The sequence below is a fragment of the Symphodus melops genome, assembly GCF_947650265.1.
Source record: "Symphodus melops genome assembly, chromosome: 12".
Taxonomy (NCBI): Eukaryota; Metazoa; Chordata; class Actinopteri; order Labriformes; family Labridae; genus Symphodus; species Symphodus melops.
Window position 1 is genome coordinate 7,664,318 of NC_136702.1, and position 20,260 is coordinate 7,684,577.

Sequence of the window (20,260 nt, forward strand, 5' to 3'; positions counted from 1 at the left end):
GTATTGAAAAAGGTAGTGTTTTACTTGATTAAATAGGTTACTTGTACTTCTACAACTTACAAAGAGTAAACACGAGACGGGGATGGTTATAAATGTGTATTTAAGGTCCATTCCTAAAGGTTCCAAACTGAGTCCTGGCGTGAAATTTGAGCATATCCTCTGCTCACGCCCAAATTGATAAGAGTCAAACTTTGCATGGAAATAACCATACATACAGTTTTCTGTCTGTGTTTTCAGTATACATTTGAGAAGTGAGGGCCAATGTCCATATCCGACCAAGAAGTGACTTGGTTAGTGCTTTATGTGTCCTGAGTGGAGATTATTGGAGTAGCCTCATATTGAGAGAGACATTCTTTACCTTTTCAAACGCTGTCTCACATTTTTTGTCCACTTCCATGTCTTCGTGTTCTTTAGAAGTTTTGTTTTGAAGCAACTTAAGCTTTTTGGGCAGGTTCAGAACAAACCTTGTCAGAATCTTAACTGACTCACGTTTTCAGGGATGTGGTTGCCAAAATCTGCTCCATTGCTCTTTGGAAAAGCGGTAGAGCAGAGATTATCGTTAAAGAGACATTTTATTATTAACATAAAAATGGCCTTTATGCGTTGCTATAGTATAAAGGCCATGCTGCAGTAGTTGGCTATCTCCAGAAGATGGCAGTCATGTAACACAAAAGTAGTTGACGTGAGGAGCGTGTGATCCAGTCCAGAGTTTACCGCCTGCTCGGCGTTTCTCAAGTTTCACTCCGACGCGTGCTCTACGCTGTCTTCTTTGTGTTGTCAGGCAGAAAGGCACACCATTCAGGGTGGCGTGTGTCCTGATTTACAGGCACCCCCCATCAGCGACAGGAATAAAACAATAGCTTGCAGTGTTGTTGTTGTAAAGCAGCGCAGTGTCGTCCATCATCTTCTGCGTTATCTAAGAAATGTCGGTCGGAGTGGAGTCTGGATTTTCAAGTGAGGAGGTCCTGAACAGCCGCTTCCCTCTCCACCGCGCGTGCAGGGATGGAGATGTCGGCGCCTTGTGCTCCCTCCTTCAGTGCACCTCAAACCCGGCTGACCTCACCGTGGAGGACACCTTCTACGGCTGGACGCCCATACACTGGGCCGCTCATTTCGGGAAGGTAGCTGACTAGCTTCAGGCCTCTGACATGAATATGTTTTGTTTTTTTAAAGGAGATCCGAAATGAGCGCCGACACAGGAGCCTCTCTCGTCTCTCGGCCATTTCCTGATGTTTGCGTGAACTGTTCGCCTATGAGACTGAAAACGCAGCCATCACTATTAACCGGAGGCAGGCAATGGACCCGAAACGTAAACTCGCAGCTTCTTTGTCGCTGACGCATATTTTATTTAATCAAACGGCGTACTGTACCGTCGTGTATCACAACGTTATTGTAAATCTGAACCGAGATTTGAGCGGGAACCATATTAAGAAACGTTACCATGGAGACGCAGATAAGAACCAAAACAAGCAATAAATGTTCGTAATCTTGACTAACACTACTTTTTAATTTACTTAAACTATAAAAAATGAAAACCTTACTGATATGAGTAAACAATAGATGTGAAACGCCTTCGCAATAGCACAACTTTCCTATTTCGCATTTGGTATGTCTTTGTCAAGCGTTTGGGTTATATTGAAAACGGGAATGCAACTTTGTCGTTGGCCTATTAAATTGTTGACTCGTTTCCATCGAACCGCCTTCTTCTAAAAGTACGTTGCTTTAAATATATTTTAATGGCACTATTATGAGAAAGGCAGGCCTACAATTACCACAGACATTGGATGTGAGCCAAGCAAACAGCCATTAGTCTTCGTCATTGAACCACGCCAAACTGTAGTATTGAGTTTCTCCCCCGTCTTTCCAGCCACTGTACTACACTTGTTTCTACCTGCCCCGTCTGTGTTTTCTTGTGGTGAAAGATATGAATGAATCACTGCACATTTCTTCACACTCAGCCTGACCTAGTGCATTGCTCTTCTCTTCACAGTTGGAGTGTGTCATGCGTCTGGTTCAGGTGGGCTGTGGTGTTAATGCGATGACCTCCAGGTTTGCACAGACACCCACTCATATTGCTGCTTTTGGGGGCCACCCTGAGTGCTTGTTATGGCTACTCCAAGCCGGTGCAGAAATTAACAGACAGGTAAGTGTAAGCCAGGTAGTTCAGTCTTACCACTTTTTCAAAATAATACACAACTTGTCCAGCAAGTTGACAGGTATTTTCCTTGTTGACGTTTCCTGGAGATATGTGTGCAAACATGATCCAGTGCACATTGTCTATACTAGAAGGAAATCGTCTCATTACAAAGAGACAGTGGAGACGACAGGTTAAAGTGACTAAACATGTTATATGCTTTAAATCATTAAACCTCCTGTTATGCAGACAGAGGTACAACGGCATGATTTAAGAGTAAAGCATCCAAGAGACTGAGCTCCGACTTATCCCATCAAGAAGGATCACCTTAAAGTGGGGTCACGACCCTCTCAGTCTGCTGTACCTACTCATCCCTCTGGCCCACTTGGATTATGTTTGTCACATTTTCAGATGCTGCACTTGTTAGTACTCGCCCTTTTGTGTTTTACTACTAAAGTCCTATCCTCTGCAGGAATTTTCATACTTTCACTGACACAGCGAGCTCTATTTTATGCTCTGCTGCACTTCTGAGAGAATTCAGATTAGTAGGTCACATTAATGACATAACATTTTGACGTCATCACAAAACACATTTCTAACAATTGGCTTTGAATTTGTTTGCGTTTGCATAAATAACGAAAGATATTCTTGGTTTTGGGACTTAACCTGTCTTGGGTTGCTGAGCACGTTTGAGTATGACGTATGTTTCACTGGTTAGAGGACACCTTCGGATTATTTTCCTCCCAAACTCTTTCCATCTGTACTCACGACTAATGCAGAGCTGTAACTGTGAGTGGGTAGGGCTGAAGTCCGGGTGAAAAGTTCAGAATCTCCCCTGTAGAGTTACCCAATTATCGCAAGCTGTAGAAGGAGGTGGCTATGTGATTAAAAACCTTTTACTTATATAAGAAAATATTTGAACTAATGTTTTTGCTCCTTGCTGCTCTTCTGCACAGTCCAGTCACGTCTTCTTGTGTGTAACCCCTCTCTCCTATCTCTGCTCAGGACTATGTGGGCGAGACGCCCATCCACAAGGCTGCTCGTGCGGGCAGTCTGGAGTGCATCAACGCTCTCTTGATTCAGGGAGCGAAAGCTGAGTAAGTCCTGTGATCAGATCTGTGACTTCATTGCTTTTCCTTTTTACTATTTCACATCTCAGTTCTACCTTTGCAAGGGATCACCACCATACCAAACTCATATGAGAGCAGTGTAGACTTTTGTCAGTGAGGTTTCTGGAGTGTTGTGAACAATGATAAGTGTTCAAACGATTTCTAAAAATACATTGTGGTTGTCCTGGACATAACCAGCAGAAGGAAGATGCTCTATTGAATGGTAAACTTAACATGTAATCACGCAAGCTGTTTACCACAAACTCCTCAGTGCTGGACATTTTTGTTAAGATAACTTTCAAGAGATGATTAGGATTAAACTCCATCGCTTAGGTATATTAAGTTGTGCATCACAAAATTATGTAGAAATGAATTTTTTCTTCTGTCTGTTCATTTATAGCTGTTGGGCAGTTCATTAAATGACTAGAATTTAGGAGGTATATTCTAGTAGGCTGGAAAGTTTAACACTAGTTAATGAAAACGATGCTAATGAATTAACATATTTTATTAAGCTTAAAACATTTCAATCAAGAAATGCCTGTACAAAAAAATAACATCAAATACATAATTATCTTATTTTATCTTATTATTATTATCTTATTTTGTGGTGGTGCTCCCTTGAAAATGTGTTAAACAATGTTATAATTCCTGAAATTGTTGTTTATTATTGCAACAATTTGCATTGAGTTGCCCTCAGTGAGTGTAATAAGACGAGCAGAAACATTTATAAGGATCTTTTTTTTCCCCCTTCACATTCAGCCAACATGTAATAGCTCTGATTTTAAGAAACAGTGACGCTTCAATCAAAGGAGAAAATTAATCCAAAATGGTTTTCCTTTTTAAATGGAATAGAACCAACAGCTTTCAACATCCAGCACAGTTATTACACAGACAAGAGGAAAACTCAATGTAAACGTTGTTCAACTGTTCTTCGCTCAGTAGGACATAATGCATGATCTCTGTTAAGTCTAGAGTGTGCTTTTCTTCGTTAACATTTGTTTTGGTAAGTGTCTTACTTAGACGAGATGATCAAATGCACATTGTCTGTTTAAGAGGTCGTATTAATGTCATTGTGAAAAGGCTACCATGCTGTTGCATTCAATGAAAATGCATAGACCATTGATAATTAGATTATTAATAATTGGAAGTAATTGGCAGGATCAGATTTTTAGGAGGGGACTATTTTGGTTGTCTTTTAATTTGATTAAAATAGCCATTCATTTCTTGATTATAAACGTTTATCAAGAGAAGGCCAAGAGTTCAAGCTGTCTGGTTTTCCCATTTTATTTAAAGAAGTGTATAAATAATCTGCCTCCTTGCTAGTGTTCAGCCACACCCTTTACGTTGACAGCTGCCTTCGTAGAATTCCTTTCGTTATTGTTGTTGCACCTGAAGCGTGAACATAGAGACACCGCCCGTCTTTCCTGTTTATTAAATTGAGATCCATTAAAGAAAATGAGACAATTACAAATGAATGTGCTACTCTTTTCTTTGCCTTTCATGTCGGAACAGAGCCGCTGGTATTTAACTAAAGGTCATGCCTGTCAATCAACTCCATTACCTCAGCTCTTACGCTGTTACTACTGCAAGTTCCTAATAACGCAGTTTTATGTTTGTACAGAGAGTAACATGTATACGCCAGTTAACATTTAAAGACAATGTTTTCTAACAAGCTAACTTTAAAACATGGAAGCACATTTCAGTTCAAGATTCAACTATTTTCTATTTGAACTAAAAACGTAGTGCTTTCATTGTTTGCAACTATCTGTACGCCTTTTAAAAAAATATATATTTATAATGTTTAGAAACCCAAAACAACTGGGGTGTTTGAAGATGCATAGTTTATCATGATATGTTAAATGAAGAGAGATTTCCTTATGACACTTCTTCTTCTTTATTACTATATGTGATGTTAAGTTGGAAGTAAGGGCATTTGAGTTGGAATTTGCCCTAGTTATGTTTTTGTTTGCCTCATTCAAAGGCTAACCGTCTTTTTAGAACCTGTTATATAATAAAATATGTTTTTTGTTTATTTAAGGGCATAAATTACAACTAAAATAAAATAAATTCATTTTCAGATGTGTTGCAGTGGGGTCATCCCCACAGCAGAGATTTGTAAATTTAGTTAAACAGAGATTTAGACTTAAAAGATTTGACACCAAGTTCGAGCCACTCAGTGCATCAGAAAGCTCCGGTTGATTTGCTGTTTCAATAAACTACAGTCCAGCTCAAAGTTTACGAGTTTCATGGAAGCTGAACATTTAACGAACGTCTTGAAATGTGCATTTGGTCATCAGCTGATGAGGAATGTTTATGATGAAATTGTTGTATAATTTTTTTTCTCCTTCAGATCACAGATGTTTCATTTAGTTTAGTTTATTATCAAGCTATTTAGTTTAACCTCTGACCCATAGATGTAAGAGGGGATAACCGGGAGGGAAACTAAGGCACATAATGTGGGAATGAGGCTCATGACAAAATAACTTCAGAACATCTCCTTAAATATTCTGCTGTATCAATAAACTAAAAAAAATTATCACGCGTATTGTGTCATTGAGACGAAGGTGGAGGAGGAAGTCCAGATAAGCCGCAGCCTACAAATCCTGGTTTGTGATTGGACGTAACATGTATACATAAAACACACAAGCTAAAAAAGAAACCGACACAATGAATGAGAATTAAATTTAAAAAAAAAGATACAAAGTGTTTGGAGGTATAATTGAACTATTATGATGAGAGTCCCGCTCAATCATTTTTTTCTATTTGTATTGGATATTGTAATTTCAAATGTAGCAACTTAAAGTGAATGATCAATCATAATAACAGGTCAAACTATTATCTGCAGTTATTTGATCTCAAAGGCATAAGTGCAAAATAAATACAGGCTAACCCTTTTCCACTTTTATCACAAGTTGAATTACAACAAAGTTTTCTCCAAGTATGTCAAATATACACAGTAACATTCACGTGTTTAATATATCACAGTTAAATAAACGTTCATCTAATCTTCCATTAAACGTGAGTTGTGATTTATATGTATTCAGTCCACCATTCCAGGTCCAAACTTGAGGTGTAATTTTATGAATAGACTTTTCATGATAACGAATCGTTTCAGTGGGAACCTTCATTATCGGAATCCTCTCTTTGAATTCTCCTCGTCTGTGCTGGTCATCAGTCTGTGGAGTTTTCTTTTTATACTTGAAGACATCTTTAACCTCCTGCTGTCTGACATTGAAGAAGAACCTCTCTGCTGACACCCACAACAAAACCCAGGTGACTTTGGACTGTCTGCAGTAAATCTATCTGCATGTAACCAAAAAAATCCAGAAAATTCACTTTGGCTGATTCAATGACAAACATGGAAATAAACTTAAGATCCCAGTTAAGTGTTAACATTGATAGACCACTAAAGAGGAAGTGTATATCTTAATTTTTATGGACCCTGAAAAGCCATTAAAAAGGCAGGCATCGACTATAAAAAAAATCATGTGTTCTAACTAGGATCACTACAGAAAATAATGTGGTACAAAAGGCCCTTAAAATCTCAACTTCAGCTGTGTCACTCATTTATGTTTTGCTTCATACAAAACCAGATTAACCGTCCTCTTAGTGGGAAAATAACTTTTCTTGTACAATATTTCAATGTCTGACATTGTCAGTAATGGATCTTGCTGGAAGTATTCGTTCTCATCTTCAGCTTGTTGACTTATTCATTGAAGAGTCTTGACGTGAAAAGCCTCTCCCCATCGGACACTCTGAATGACCTTTTGTCACCTCATATCTTCCATCGACTTCAACTGAGAAGTCCGTGACTTCCTGTTCCACTCTTCCCTGGCGTTGTGGTTATTTTTTGCTTATGAAGAAGAAGAAGAAGCATAAACAGGGCGGGGGAAACAACACTAAATGGATCCATCTCTGATTCATTAGAAGAACAACAATACAGAGAGCTCTCTCACCATCAGCCCCCACCTCTGATCCAGCACTCTCAACAAACCGCATGGCTGCAAGAGAAAGCAAACTGTGGCTCCAGCTGCATCTTATGGCTAAGCTATGGGTGTGGCAAGACCCTGATGCAGCTGATCTGTTGGAAAGCTTTCTCTCTTCCTTTAAAAAACAAAACAATAAATGAGAGCATAAGGAACTTGAAGATTTTACACTACTAGTGGTATCAAGGTTGGATACTTTTTTTTTTTTTTCACTTTTGCTATTGCGCCAACTCCTGAGTTCTTTCCACTGACATCCCTTTTTTATATTTACATTTTCCCTCACAAGATTATTTAAACTTGCAAATGCTTGTTTGCACATCCGACCACTGGTTCCAGAAGATGGGATATCTTATCTTTGTTCCATTACAAAGCACGGAAACTTTCCTTTGGGACAGCAAGTACCACTCCTGGGCTGCTCTTTCCCAGCTTTAAATAAAAAACCTTGTCCCATTCGCCTTCTTCATCTTATCGTCGCACCAATTTAGGAGTCCTAAAAATAAATCATTGTCCACTGTCTCTTATCTAAATCCAATGTAAAAACGTTTGTCTAAACATAATCTTAATAAGGGACATTTTTAGAAGAACGATAGTAGAATAATAAATATGTAAAGATAATAAATTCAACCGAAACACTGCAATTTGTATTTTCAATACATTGATATTTAATAAAAATGTCTAAATGATGCTGATCTGTGATGCCAACTCTAAATATAAACTTAAAAGCCTATCCAGGCCTGGAGGTTTATAAAAAAAGAGGGTCTAAATGGTTTGTCATGAGCCTCAAAGAGTAAGGGTGGTGCATTAGCGAGCCAGCAGCAGGTAGGAGAGTGTTTAGAGGCTCCCGGTGACGAGAGCAGAGCAGACTGCAGAGATGAAGCCTTACAGCAGCTGAGTGGGATGTGTTAGTGTTAGCATAGCATCATGTACTGTACTGTTTAATGCTAACAATCATCCTGTTGCAATGGTTATTCACTGTCATTTCACTGTTAAAAAAAAAGATCTCATACTTTTGACACAGAAATGTTTTCTTTTGTATGTCACAGTATTAACCCTATACAATATCATATAGCCTGTTTTGACATTTAATCTTTGTCACCTTTTCCTTTATGAAAGTGACAATAAGTGACAAAAAAAAAGTTTTCTATACTGTTAACAGAATCAGAACCATACGTCTTAATGTTTTGCAGCCAATGAATTGGAAATGACTTGGTTTTTTCAAGTAATCCTAGAAAGGGGGAGAATAGACACTGCTGAGTCTGCCCCGTTCCCTGGGATAGCCGCACTGTTGTGGCATTGAGTGTTCTCACTATCGCTTCCTATCTACACACTGGCAAACTGTTGAGGTATTTCTTGCGGTGATTGGTTTTAATGCTAGGTTTTTTTATGAATCAAAACTAAAGTATTAGACCTGCATGCTTTGCTTATTATCCATAATTGTTCCTGTATCTAGTCTTTTGTTTATTTTTTATTTTTATGATTTTGTTTTTTATTTTGTCAACTAACCATAGGAGCCCTTAATATGGACAGGTTTAATCACGTGAGTCCCATGTCAACATGTAGCATGATCATAGGCTGCCTCAGGAAGGTTAGACTATAGTTAGAGAAGATTCATATTGTGTGCTTAGGACGGAAAAGCAAAGCATACCAGGCATTTACAAAGAATTAACGCTTCCTTTTAAACCTCCCCACATCACCGTCATCATAGATGAATGAAAAAAACAACTGTTTTTGGCTCTTTGCCCTCTGTAGATGTCAGGTCTCACTGAAGGAATACAGCTTTTAGGATAGTGTAAAGGAGTGTTAGATTTTCATTTAGGTAGCAGTCTTTAGATCAAAGATGGAAGTAGAGGGAAAAACTAGTATTTGAGGTAAAGATGCACAACGAGATAACGATTGAGATCATCCTGGATTAAATACACAAATGAGTTATTAATAATTGATTTTCTCACTTCACTTGATTTAAGTTGAGTTTGACTGCACCTGTCAGTCATTTGACATTCATGACTTCTTGTCATATTTGAGAACATACGGCGCGTCTTTGACGGTATCTAAAAAAGTTTTCTAACATCTGTCTGTTAAACATTGTTTTTAACTTTGTAGCACTTACTACTTTTGCTTTAAACCTTAAAGAAATAGAGATTTTGAATAAATAAAGATCTTCAGTGTCGAGGAAGTAAGCTGTTTTGAGTATTGAAGATCTGAGAGCAAACCTTAGTTTGTGGCCTTGATGGGATATTTTCTGGGCCTCCATGTGTTCTGAATCTGACCTCAGAGGTCAAGGACATAAACCTTGATTTTTATTTCGGACAGAACAAGAGCTTTCATTAGAAATGAGTAACTATATTTTATAAAACACTGAAGTCTTTAAATGTAATTTCCCTGCTGTGATATTTGTATTCACTGACTCTCAGGGATCTGTTTCTGTCAGAAAGAAACTCCATACAGGTTTTTAGAGTGCAAAGCTATTGAGTTAGCTATGGTGTAAAGTAGTCTTTATTGCATTACCGCACGGTCTGTATTCCTTGCAGTGAGTCCAAACCATTTACGTTTAGTTTCCCACATTAAAGTAGCCTCTTGAGAGAATCTTTTTGGAAGCGTTAATTTTGAAGGGGATGGGTAATGTTCAACAAGTTATTGTGTGATGTTTTACTTTTCAATTTAAAGTCTTTATGAAATGTTTATCACATGCACTATTTCTTTCAAATGTTTCTTTTGCTTTTATTAAGATGATGAAAATATGAAGATAAAGAAAATTAATTTTTTAAGAAAATGAATGAGCAAACAGCGGCAGTGTACTTTCCTGCCTTATTGTGTGGAAGTCAATGTCATGTCACAAAATGAAGCCAAATAAAACAGAATAGTGTGTTTTTGTTCCCACACAAGCAGTCCAACAGTAAGCCATTGTTACCTCAAAAAACAAACATCAGCATAATCAAGGTATTTTCCTACACTGGCCTGCAGATGGTAACAGAGTCATTTTTTCCTCACACACATTTTAAAGTGCAGGCCTGGATTTGGGCCAAAGTCCCACTTCTCTGACAAAGACATGACTGTTCCCTTGCAGAACTCATTTTGCTGTGTGAGGACATCTAAACACAGAACAAATGAAGCATTGTTTACACATCGGCCAATAGGGATGAGAAAAATTTCTCATCATTAAGCTAAAAGTCCTCTATTCGTTCTTAGGAGACTGGCAGGAGATGAACAGAAACATAGACTGTATATGTTAAGGTCATAAATCAGCATTTATTCACTTACAACTCTAGTAACAACATTCAGATGAAACTTCATTTACTCTATTATCTCTTCATGTAGATAACACTAATTATTCATCAATGTTTTTAATGATATTACTTCCAGACAAAAGTGCTGCATACAAGTCTGATGATAAAAAAAGCTCAAAAGCACTGTTCGCTCATTCATTTCAATGCTCAAAAATCTGCTTATTCCTGCTGCCACTGGACATGATTAACACAACTGTATGTGGTCAAAAAGCTTCTTTTTTTTTTAGTAAGTAATGAACGATTGCACAAACACCTCCCCATGGATTACTGTTGTTTTTTCTTCTTCTTTTCCACCATTCCCTCGTCCATCTTTCTTGAACCAAACTGAAGACTTGTTCCTTGAACCTTTACGTCCCCAAGAGAAGACACGTGGAACTCTTAACGATCAAAGTGATTCTTGCTCGTAGCCAGCGAATCTGTGGAGTTTCCTTGAGAGGTTCAACGCTGTTCCATCGTGGTCGGTAACATGAAGAACTTCTGATCTATTACTTGTCGAGGAAGAAGTCTACTATTTCCATTTTAGTTTTCCACTTTACACACTCACCTATATACAGAGGATATTGGTGCATATGTATACACACCACTTCAAGTTCACTTTTAACAGCTCATTTTTGAGACATCCTCAAATGGAATCTGGATGTGGAAATGCAAAAATCTTTCTTCACTTTTGGAATAATGGATGACAGCCGCCTTAAATCCAAACCCTTCCTGGACGTCACACTTGCCCCGCACACGTCAGCTCTTCAAATCAAACATTGAAGCTTTCTCTCTCAGATTCTGGGACTCTTTCCATTGATCTTAATGTTCCTGTGCTTTTTTTCCGATTCATGTCAGGTCCGGTTTAAAAAAAAACAAAAAAAACGAGCAGACGCTTGCGTTGTGTTAATCATGTCCTTTCATAGCAGATGTTTCAAAAATGATTGGTAAAATTTCAAATTGAAGTTGTATGAAAGATGAAATTGATCCCAAAGGATCAGTCGTCATCTCATGAAGATGACGAAGAGGATGTGAGAGGGTAGAACAGAGCAGGCTGTTTCTTTACATCTATCTGTATCTGTTTGTCTGTGTGAAAACTTATTGTCTGTGTGTGTGCTTGTGTGCGCGTGTGCTTGTGTGTATGTACGTTTGGGCGTGTCCTATGTTGTTTGTTGTTTATTTGTGTACACCAAACGTACAGTGAGTGTCTCTAACACTTTTCTTTTCTGTTGTGCAGTATGAGGAATGCCAGTGGGCTGACCGCTGCTGACCTGGCCCACGCCCAGGGGTTCCAGGAGTGCGCCAGGATTCTCTCCAATGCCCAGAACTTCCAACAAAACATGGCTCAGTCCCATACTGGGGCCTTTCTGAATGGCATGACCCAGAACAGGGGCCAAACTCACCCCAACATCCAGGGTCGCAGCTTCTTAAATGGCACTCCCAACAGAAAGAGGTCTTTTGATGACATGGAAGCCAACCCAGTGAAGAAGGCTCGACCTAATGGTAGGTCATCAATTTAACTTAAACGTTTTGGATGTTTCTTGGAAAAGGTGTTACTGTACTCCAGCTTGAACAGTTACTCTTTAATTAGCCTGATGTCACTGCAGAAATGCTAGACCAAACATTGCTGCTGAAGACAACAAAAAAAAAAAAAGTATTTTAATACAGAAAGGGTTGCACCAGGTTTGTTCTGTGTGGGCGTTTGAATTTGTTTTAAAGATAAGACTGATACCCTCAGGCTCCCACATGCAGAAAAGTCTGTCTGTCTTGTGATCAATAAAACCCCACAACTTATTTGGACCACTGTAACACTGAATATGTTCAGTAGAGGACTTTAAACCAAAAATGCAGCTTTGAGCTTTTAATAAATGATGAAAAATAAGGGTATTTGGTAGACTTGCCTTTAAATGGATAATTGAATGACAAGAAATTCAGCCCTAAATCATAGCCTGGTGTTTTCTTGAAGGTTTGACACTATCGGACCCCCCCCCCCCCCCCAAAGAACACTCATTTTACGTTTTGTATTCATCTTTTGCTTGTAGGTCTGGGTATGTCACCAGAATTGCTGAATGGGAATGGGCCACTGGGTGGTGCTGGAGAGGCCCAGATGGAAAGCATGAGCATGGAGTTGGCATCAACTGATACCTCAGGTGGGCCAGGACCCTTTGCATTTGGGCTGAATGGGTTTGCACCACCACAGGGGCCGAGGTCCATGGATCAATGTGAGGACCCAGTGGGACCGAACAGGTCCAGCCAGGCAACTAAAGAGCTGGAGGTCATCACTGTGGCTTCAATGCAAACCCCCTGCCGCTGCACCAACTCTTATGCCTACCTGTAGGGAGCTTATTTTTGTGTAGAGGCGATCGCTAATGTTCCATTTGTGCAGTAGATTTTTCTGGTAGCATCTGGCTTTTGTATTTTGCGTACGACATGCGTAGAGGAGTACGCTTGTGTCTGATTTGTTATTAAGCTACATGTGAAAGATGAATAGCAGTGTGTGATCTGTATTTCTACTATTCGGTGTACCTGATTCTGCTCGGATGGATAGAGTTATCTTTTTTTTATAGTTGTATTTAAAGCAGCCGTCCACTTAAACAAATAACTGTTGTGTAAACCTTTTTGAGGTTTCTGTTCCACAGATAAGTTTTGTTTTGCACAATTAAACGGAAATAATTTAAACAATTTCTAACTAATGGCATTCCCTTGACATGGTAGCATTACAAGTTCAAATGTTGGTCATTCTTACATTTGACCAAGGGGAGAAAAAAAAAAAAAGTTGCATGTTTTCACATCAGTCCTAACTATTGTTTGTCAAATGAATCTATTTCAGAATGGTTTGGCTAGTTAACTTGCACGCTCATTTCAAATGGCTAAGAGAAGGGTGTTTTTGGACAATTATTAATTACATTGAGAATTCTATAATTAAACAAATACTGCGATCAGCGTATACAGAGGGGTCCCATTGGTGTTTTGATAGGATGGTTTTCTTGCGAATGAATATCGTCGTCTCTCCCCCCATTGTTGATTTTAAGAAAGTTTGTTCAGAAATCTTGTAATTGCGGCTTCATTGACGACTTTTGTGCAGAAATGACGAGTGCACACTCGTTAATATACACTGAGGAAGTGTCATCTAGCCACACATTAACCCCGGATTTTTAGTATTGTAGAATGACCTTTTATGCCAAAGCATATCCCAACATGAATGTAGCTCAAAGTATAAGTGATTGAATGTGCAGCTTAGTTGTAGTTACTGAATGTCCTATTATACGACATGGTGGTTCATTAGTTTGTTCTTCTGTTTCTTCCTTTGTGTTTATTATGTGGCTGAGTGCTTACATGACTTTAAAGCGTGGTGAATGTTTATTGAGCGTGTTAGCAACATTTTTTTAGGCAACTAGCAAGGCTTGCACATGTGTATGTCCATATAATTATACCCTGCCTGAGTTTTAAGCAGTAATTGGCCCTTTTACGATCAGTCGTTTTGAATAACTAGTACTGCTCAAGAAAGTTTGCATGGATTTGCAAAAAGCCTTATTTCTTGAGCTGTATTGAACAGTTGACCAATAACTTAAAATGTGCTTTATTTTCAACTTTTATATACAAGTAAGGGAACTTCTTTATAATCTCTGTATTTTGTAGTAGATGTTCATGTTGCAGTTCTTGTGTTACATGGCAGAAAGTTTGTGTATGACATTTTAAATTTGAAACATCAAATACTCAGTACTGAGAAGGTTTAGCTTTGTACTTATTGTGTGAATCATTAAATGTTGATACATTTTTAAATGTGATTGTGTTGGACTTTTTGTTTTATCTTTGTGTTCTGTGCATCTTTGAAGGCATTTCTATAGGTTTGGCAGTTTTCCTGGCCTGTTAAAAAAAAAAAAAAAAACATTTTTAGATGGATTTCAAATCAGAGTTAAAAAGAGTAATCAAGTTATGAATTTAATTTGACTAAAGTTCCCTCTTTAAATCCACCCGGCCCCTTGTGTTGTTTTTTTACTATGGCATGCCAACACATTTGGAAAAAAAAACTAGATTTACTTGCCTTGACAGAACAGCTTAAATGCCTCTGTGGAGAGTGAACTAGGTCACTGTGTCATACAGCAGTAACTGTAGCACTAAGTAACCAAAGATCATGGTGTGACCTATTTTAAACAAGGTCTCGGGTCAGAACTTGTGGAATTATGAAAGACTGCATTTTGAACTTTAGACTTTGTGAGCAAGCTTAAGCGGAAAGCTAAAGTGATTTTTTGTTCCCTCCTCTGTGATGAAATGTGGTCACAAAATGTCTGCATCTCATTTTTGTTTTAAAAGGAGCCCCTCTGAAATTTAGTTGTGCAAAACAAAATGAATCTAACATTTTATTTTATTTTTTTGCATTTTTGCCCTTCTTCATTTTTTTGAAGGAGGAAAACGGTCACAAATAGATTTTCTTTATGCCCTTTGACAATGTGTTTTATTTCCAGTGGCAGGTGAGAGACCTTTTGATGATTTCCCCTCAAACGGTCACAATAAACAACCGCTTCCATTTGGGTGTGAACCAGCAGCAGAAATCCTCCATGGTCAGCTCAGCTACAGTGACTCTTCAGACAACAGCACTGCAGGCAGCCAGATGGAGCACCAGAAGTCAGTAAAAGCAGAGCAGCTGTATGACCATGCCCTCTTCAGCACAATGCTTCTGTACCATGGATCATAAAGCACAAGGGACTCGATTGACGAGAGGGCAATTTAATTTGTCTGAATCTCATGTATGGCTTATCAATAATTAATTTGCCTTAAATCCATTGAATGGACCAGTTTTTCATTAATTGAAATTTTCATTTATTGTTGTAAAGGGCAGGCCCATTGTTATGGAGCACTTTGAATGTGTAACTGATAAAGCTGACGAAAAAGGGGATCTTTGTGTTTAAAGGATTTGTTAAGTGTTCAAAAGTTTTTGTAAGGCTGTAAATAGCTTTCTTCTGTTACACACTAAAGTTATCATCTGTGTTGACCTTCTACCAATACTTACATTTTGTTAGTCTTAACTAGATATGAATTATAAAAACAAACAATGCAAGTCCCATGTTACCAATTAATAATAAAACAGGTTTTGCAAAAGTTGAAAAGTTTTCATTCTTTTGTAAAGCTTCATGTGCATCAACCTGTATTGTATTAATATGTCTCTATATGCATAAAAGACTTTGCAACCGTAATTAAAGTATTTGTTTGGCCCGGTTTATCCAGAGTGCTCCTGTAAGTGGAGCAGACGGGTCGCCCCCGGTCTTGGCTCACGTGTATGGGCACAGTTTCAGTGGTGTTCAACAGTCACCTGTCACAAGAAGCGACCTTCATGTGCAATGCACAAACACTACGTCGATGCGACCACGCCCCGTTTCAGACGATGCCCTTAACGGCAATAGGGAGGAGGAACACATTATTTTAAATAAAACAACAGGTTCTGTTTGTAAATATTGTCAAATTAAGTTAGAGTTTAATTTAAAAAATGTAAAGGTTTCAAGATGTCAAACACCGATGTTAATAACTTTGTGTTTAAATTATTTTTCAACAAAGAAGTAGAAACTCCCCCCTGCTTTGTCCAACAGTTGGTACCGTCCTATAAACCGAGCTGGGCTAACCAGAGAGTCTGGATTATCAAGAGAGAGCAACGGGAGGCGGAGGTCGACGGTGACCGGCGTTAAAATAACCATTTAAATTGAACATATTTTTTATTAAACTCCCGTCAACGTATCGATACGTGTTCCTAAAGTCAAACCATGTCAACCCCGGCTAGAAGAAGACTTATGAGAGATTTTAAACGGTGAGTTGATGGTGCTGATTTTATGATTTGTTAAGAAAAAAAAACACAGCTAAGTTAGCCTAGCTTTCGTCGAGTTGGCGAAGCCGAACAATATTTTTTTTGTCATAACTATAAATATGCTGTTTCACAGATAAAACCCAAACATAGTCCACCTTAAAGTTTACCATGTTATATACGTGAAACATTACACCTGTGTTGATTCATGAGGGAGGTTTACCAGTGGCTGGAAGCTAACACTACTAGCTTATGTATGCTAACAGACTGGTCGAGCAGTGCTGATAGGCTGTTAGCTAACTCTGTATTACATCTTGTACGTACACAGCAAAGGAACATTGTTGTTCTTGTTCTATTTCAGCGTACCTAACGTTAGATGTCACTGAATGTAAGCCTGTCATTTGTTTAGAAATGATCAGCATCATGTTCTTCATTATTATCTGTATTAAAGTTTCCCTTTAAAAAAAGTGAATCTGAGATTTTATATTTTGGACAGAGTCCTTGTGAGAACAGATCCATTCTCTGGTTATTATGTGTATGATGTTAAAACAACATTCAACCATAAATGCCCCTAATTTTATTTTTTTTACACCGTGCTTTACTTTAAAAAAAACAATCTTATCAAATCTAATGGGAAATTGGTGAACTTTCATCCTGGAGCGAGCTATTCATGTAAATATCTCTCATTTTATCCATCCACATCTGTATTCAAGTTTACCTGGATACTTTAGGTTCCTCTTGTTTTTCATCTCATTGTAAAAGTCAGCAGGTCCAGCCACCTTACTTATAAAACACGTTTTTTTACATTAGTAAATTCTCCTACAACCTTTCTGATGTTGATCTGTAAAATTTGAATACTTAACAGGTTTTGGGAGTGGTTAGATAAGGGAAGCTTCAGACAGGATTTGTGGTTCATCAGCAGGGTGGGAATTGGGGAAAAATTATTTAATTGCATTTAAGTGCAACTACTTTAAACTGAAAAGAAACTTGTGTTGTGAACTTATAGCTTTGCTATGAATAGTGTTACAATATAAAGCTGTATCAGTACATTGTAATTTCTACCATTCATTTCTTTTGTTACTCAGTATTATCAATGTAAAGAATAAAAATCTCAGTAAAATACATGAAATTATAAATGTGCTCCTCTTCTTTCTATTTCAACTATTCAAAGTTTACTCGGACTGGTAGCAGCCACAGTGTCAGGGTGTCTGGAGCTTGCTTTTGTTGATAGTAATCTATGATGTAAATGTTTGTCACTGTTTATTAAACTTTAATGAATGAGTAATATTCTCTCATTCTTATTACTGATTGATTTATACAGTTTGCTCATGTGATGGCATTTGTTCAAAGCTGGTGATTGATCTGCATTTGATCACGTCAATCTTCATCACGGAGGGTTAAAGGTGCAAACCCAATGTTAGTGGAAAATGTCATTAACATTGTTTGCTTTCGAGCCAGCAGGAGGTAGAAGTGATTTGAAATGTTGTAGTCACGGTGGTTAACAAAGCGAAACATAGGGTTAAGAAGTTCTGCTATAACTGTTTTCTACTTTTTTTTAATGTGATAAAGGCTACAAGAGGACCCTCCAGCTGGTGTCAGCGGTGCCCCATCTGAAAACAACATCATGGTGTGGAATGCAGTGATATTTGGGTAAGACACTGAAGCTGTAGTGTTTATTATTTTTATTCTCAACGACATATCTCCTACATGTTTGCTTTAGGGAGCAAGTAATGACACATTATCTTTTTTTCACAGTCCTGAGGGAACTCCTTTTGAAGATGGTGAGTCACCCTGTTCTTGATTTATTTATTTACTATAGTAAGGTGTAATGAAACTATACTGTATAGAAAACATGTCTTGCACACATTGTTCGATTGAATAGGTTCTGGTTGGCTAACAGCCCATACATCATTTTTTATCATTATTTTGTCAGAATATATCGATCTTAATCTGTAAAACTCACAAAAATAATCTAAAATAATACAAAACGGCACTTTTGACCTTTTGTGATGAATTAGGTGACAAAAGGCATCGGCTACTGAGGCCATTCTCAACAGTTTGGCTTCATACCTTCCTCTATAAATATTTTTCCTTGAAGGTCCTTCCTCTCAAATTTTTCTTACAATTTAAAATCCTGTCATATTCAAATATTTATCTAAGGATTTATAATAATAATACATTTTATTTGTTTAATGGGGCCTTTCAACTCATCTAAGGTCACCTTACATAGGATAAAAGCATAAAACAACATCACAGAAAGGCGAGTTGTTTTCAGGTTAGGATTAATGGACAACATCAAAAACAATCAGGTTTTAATGGCTGTTTGTCTGTGTTTCTGTTCAAAGGTACATTTAAACTCATTGTCGAGTTTACAGAAGAATACCCCAACAAACCCCCTACAGTACGATTTGTGTCAAAGATGTTTCATCCAAATGGTAAAAAGGCCTTTTCATCTTTCAGACGCATTACAACGTTTGTGCTGTGGGTCGTGTTTAACTCAGCTTTCATCCACAGTCTATGCAGACGGCAGTATATGTTTGGACATCCTCCAGAACCGCTGGAGTCCCACGTATGATGTGTCCTCCATTCTTACATCTATCCAGGTAAAAATAAATGACAACACGTTAATAAATGTAACTAATGCTGGATCACTTTATTTCACTCAAAACAATCGTACTTGTTCTTTTGAAGCTCTCTTGTTGCAGGCCTAAACAACGATAGAAGTAAATCCTATCTTTAACATTGAAAAGATGTAACCACAACATAGTGTTTTTGATAAAGGACTGAAATAATATATGATACGTCAGATTTCAAATAAATCATTTGCAACCTATGATCAGGCAAATCTTACTGAGGTGTAAGGTGATTTTAAATTTGATTCTAAGTCATTAGGGTTTGTTCTCGGGATCAAATCAGCCAATAAATGTCAGAAAGTTGTAAGAAATGCCCACTGAAATATCCTAGAGTCTAAGGAACATCTTGTTTTGTCAGAACAGCTGTTCATTAATAGTCACAGAATACTAAAGCTTTGAACAAGGGTTCATCATGTTGACAGAGTTCATGATTGGGTTTTGTTTTCCATAAAACCACTCTCACCTTGAGTGTCGCTCTTCTCTCCAGTCCCTGCTTGATGAGCCAAACCCCAACAGTCCAGCCAACAGTCAGGCAGCTCAGCTGTACCAGGAGAACAAGCGGGAGTACGAGAAGCGCGTGTCGGCCATCGTAGAACAAAGCTGGAGAGACAGTTGACCTGACAGTACTCATAGCTGCTCTCTCTACATAATGAAGCTGTGTGCTGCAAGTTTTAGTGGAGTACCTCTTAATTTGTTTTGGGCCCCCACCTTTTTTGATTTTAAGCTTTTATGCACTTTACCTCCAACTTCCCTTCATATATTTTTTTCTTTTTGCCCATCAAGAGGAATCTATTTTTTCTATTCTCCCCCTTTTTTTCCATTTCAGGGGAAGTGTGCTGAATCTTGCCTTGTTGTTTTTGTCAGTATGGACTTGAGGGCCATTACCCCAAGATTCTGATGTGTTCTAACTTGCTGTAGTTACTCCCCTTGACTAATAATGTGAAATGTCTTGGAGGGTGTATCAATTAGGTCCTGGCTCCTGTTCTGTTTTGCTCCTTATCCTCTCTCATCAGTTTGTTCTCACAATCGATTTTGTCTGGGCTATTTATCATCCCACCTGTCCTGTGGAGAACGAGCAGCCCAGCATCACAGACTTTAATTCAAATCAGACATCTTTACACCGTGTCTCTTGCTGTGTTGTGAACTCTGTTACATGCATGACAGAAAGAGTGTATTCATGTTCCTGTTCAGTACTCATGTATATAAAGAAAACCTGCAACTGAATTTATGTACAGATTTTGCACTGGTTGTCTCCCATGTCATTTTTTTCAGCACTTGTAAATAAAAAAAGGCAAAGTCATTGTGAAGTTGTAAGTCTGTTGTTGTGATTGTCTATATGTATTT

The 20,260-nt window shown here is 38.1% G+C and overlaps 2 protein-coding genes across 3 annotated transcripts; both read left to right on the forward strand.

Moving 5' to 3' along the window:
- Positions 1-648: 648 nt before the first annotated feature.
- ankrd10b (ankyrin repeat domain 10b) lies at positions 649-15,589 on the forward strand. 2 transcript variants are annotated; one of them, XM_079357510.1, is made up of 6 exons: positions 649-1,121; positions 1,991-2,143; positions 3,140-3,231; positions 11,727-11,992; positions 12,532-12,639; positions 14,956-15,589. In XM_079357510.1, exons 1-6 carry the CDS (start codon positions 924-926, stop codon positions 15,183-15,185), a joined length of 1,047 nt encoding a protein of 348 aa, XP_079213636.1. In that variant the 5' UTR covers positions 649-923; the 3' UTR covers positions 15,186-15,589. The 2 variants fall into 2 exon arrangements, with proteins under 2 accessions (XP_079213636.1, XP_079213637.1); XM_079357511.1 differs by lacking the exon at positions 649-1,121 and adding an exon at positions 1,152-1,309.
- Positions 15,590-16,088: 499 nt separating this feature from the next.
- ube2al (ubiquitin conjugating enzyme E2 A, like) lies at positions 16,089-20,226 on the forward strand. Its single transcript, XM_079357512.1, has 6 exons — positions 16,089-16,289; positions 17,853-17,933; positions 18,039-18,064; positions 18,629-18,718; positions 18,798-18,886; positions 19,404-20,226. Exons 1-6 carry the CDS (start codon positions 16,246-16,248, stop codon positions 19,530-19,532), a joined length of 459 nt encoding a protein of 152 aa, XP_079213638.1. The 5' UTR covers positions 16,089-16,245; the 3' UTR covers positions 19,533-20,226.
- The last annotated feature ends 34 nt before the right edge of the window (positions 20,227-20,260 follow it).

What these genes read in the sequence shown, in the direction of transcription:
- ankrd10b (XM_079357510.1), top strand. Translation starts at nt 924, where the DNA reads ATGTCGGTCGGAGTGGAGTCTGGATTTTCAAGTGAGGAGGTCCTGAAC. An exon ending in ATTCAGGGAGCGAAAGCTGA is followed by an intron (nt 3,232 to 11,726) that starts GTAAGTCCTGTG and finishes TCTGTTGTGCAG; the next exon opens with TATGAGGAATGCCAGTGGGC. An exon ending in GGCATCAACTGATACCTCAG is followed by an intron (nt 12,640 to 14,955) that starts GTGGGCCAGGAC and finishes TTTTATTTCCAG; the next exon opens with TGGCAGGTGAGAGACCTTTT.
- ube2al (XM_079357512.1), top strand. Translation starts at nt 16,246, where the DNA reads ATGTCAACCCCGGCTAGAAGAAGACTTATGAGAGATTTTAAACG. An exon ending in TGGAATGCAGTGATATTTGG is followed by an intron (nt 17,934 to 18,038) that starts GTAAGACACTGA and finishes TTTTTTTCACAG; the next exon opens with TCCTGAGGGAACTCCTTTTG. An exon ending in GGGAACTCCTTTTGAAGATG is followed by an intron (nt 18,065 to 18,628) that starts GTGAGTCACCCT and finishes TTCTGTTCAAAG; the next exon opens with GTACATTTAAACTCATTGTC.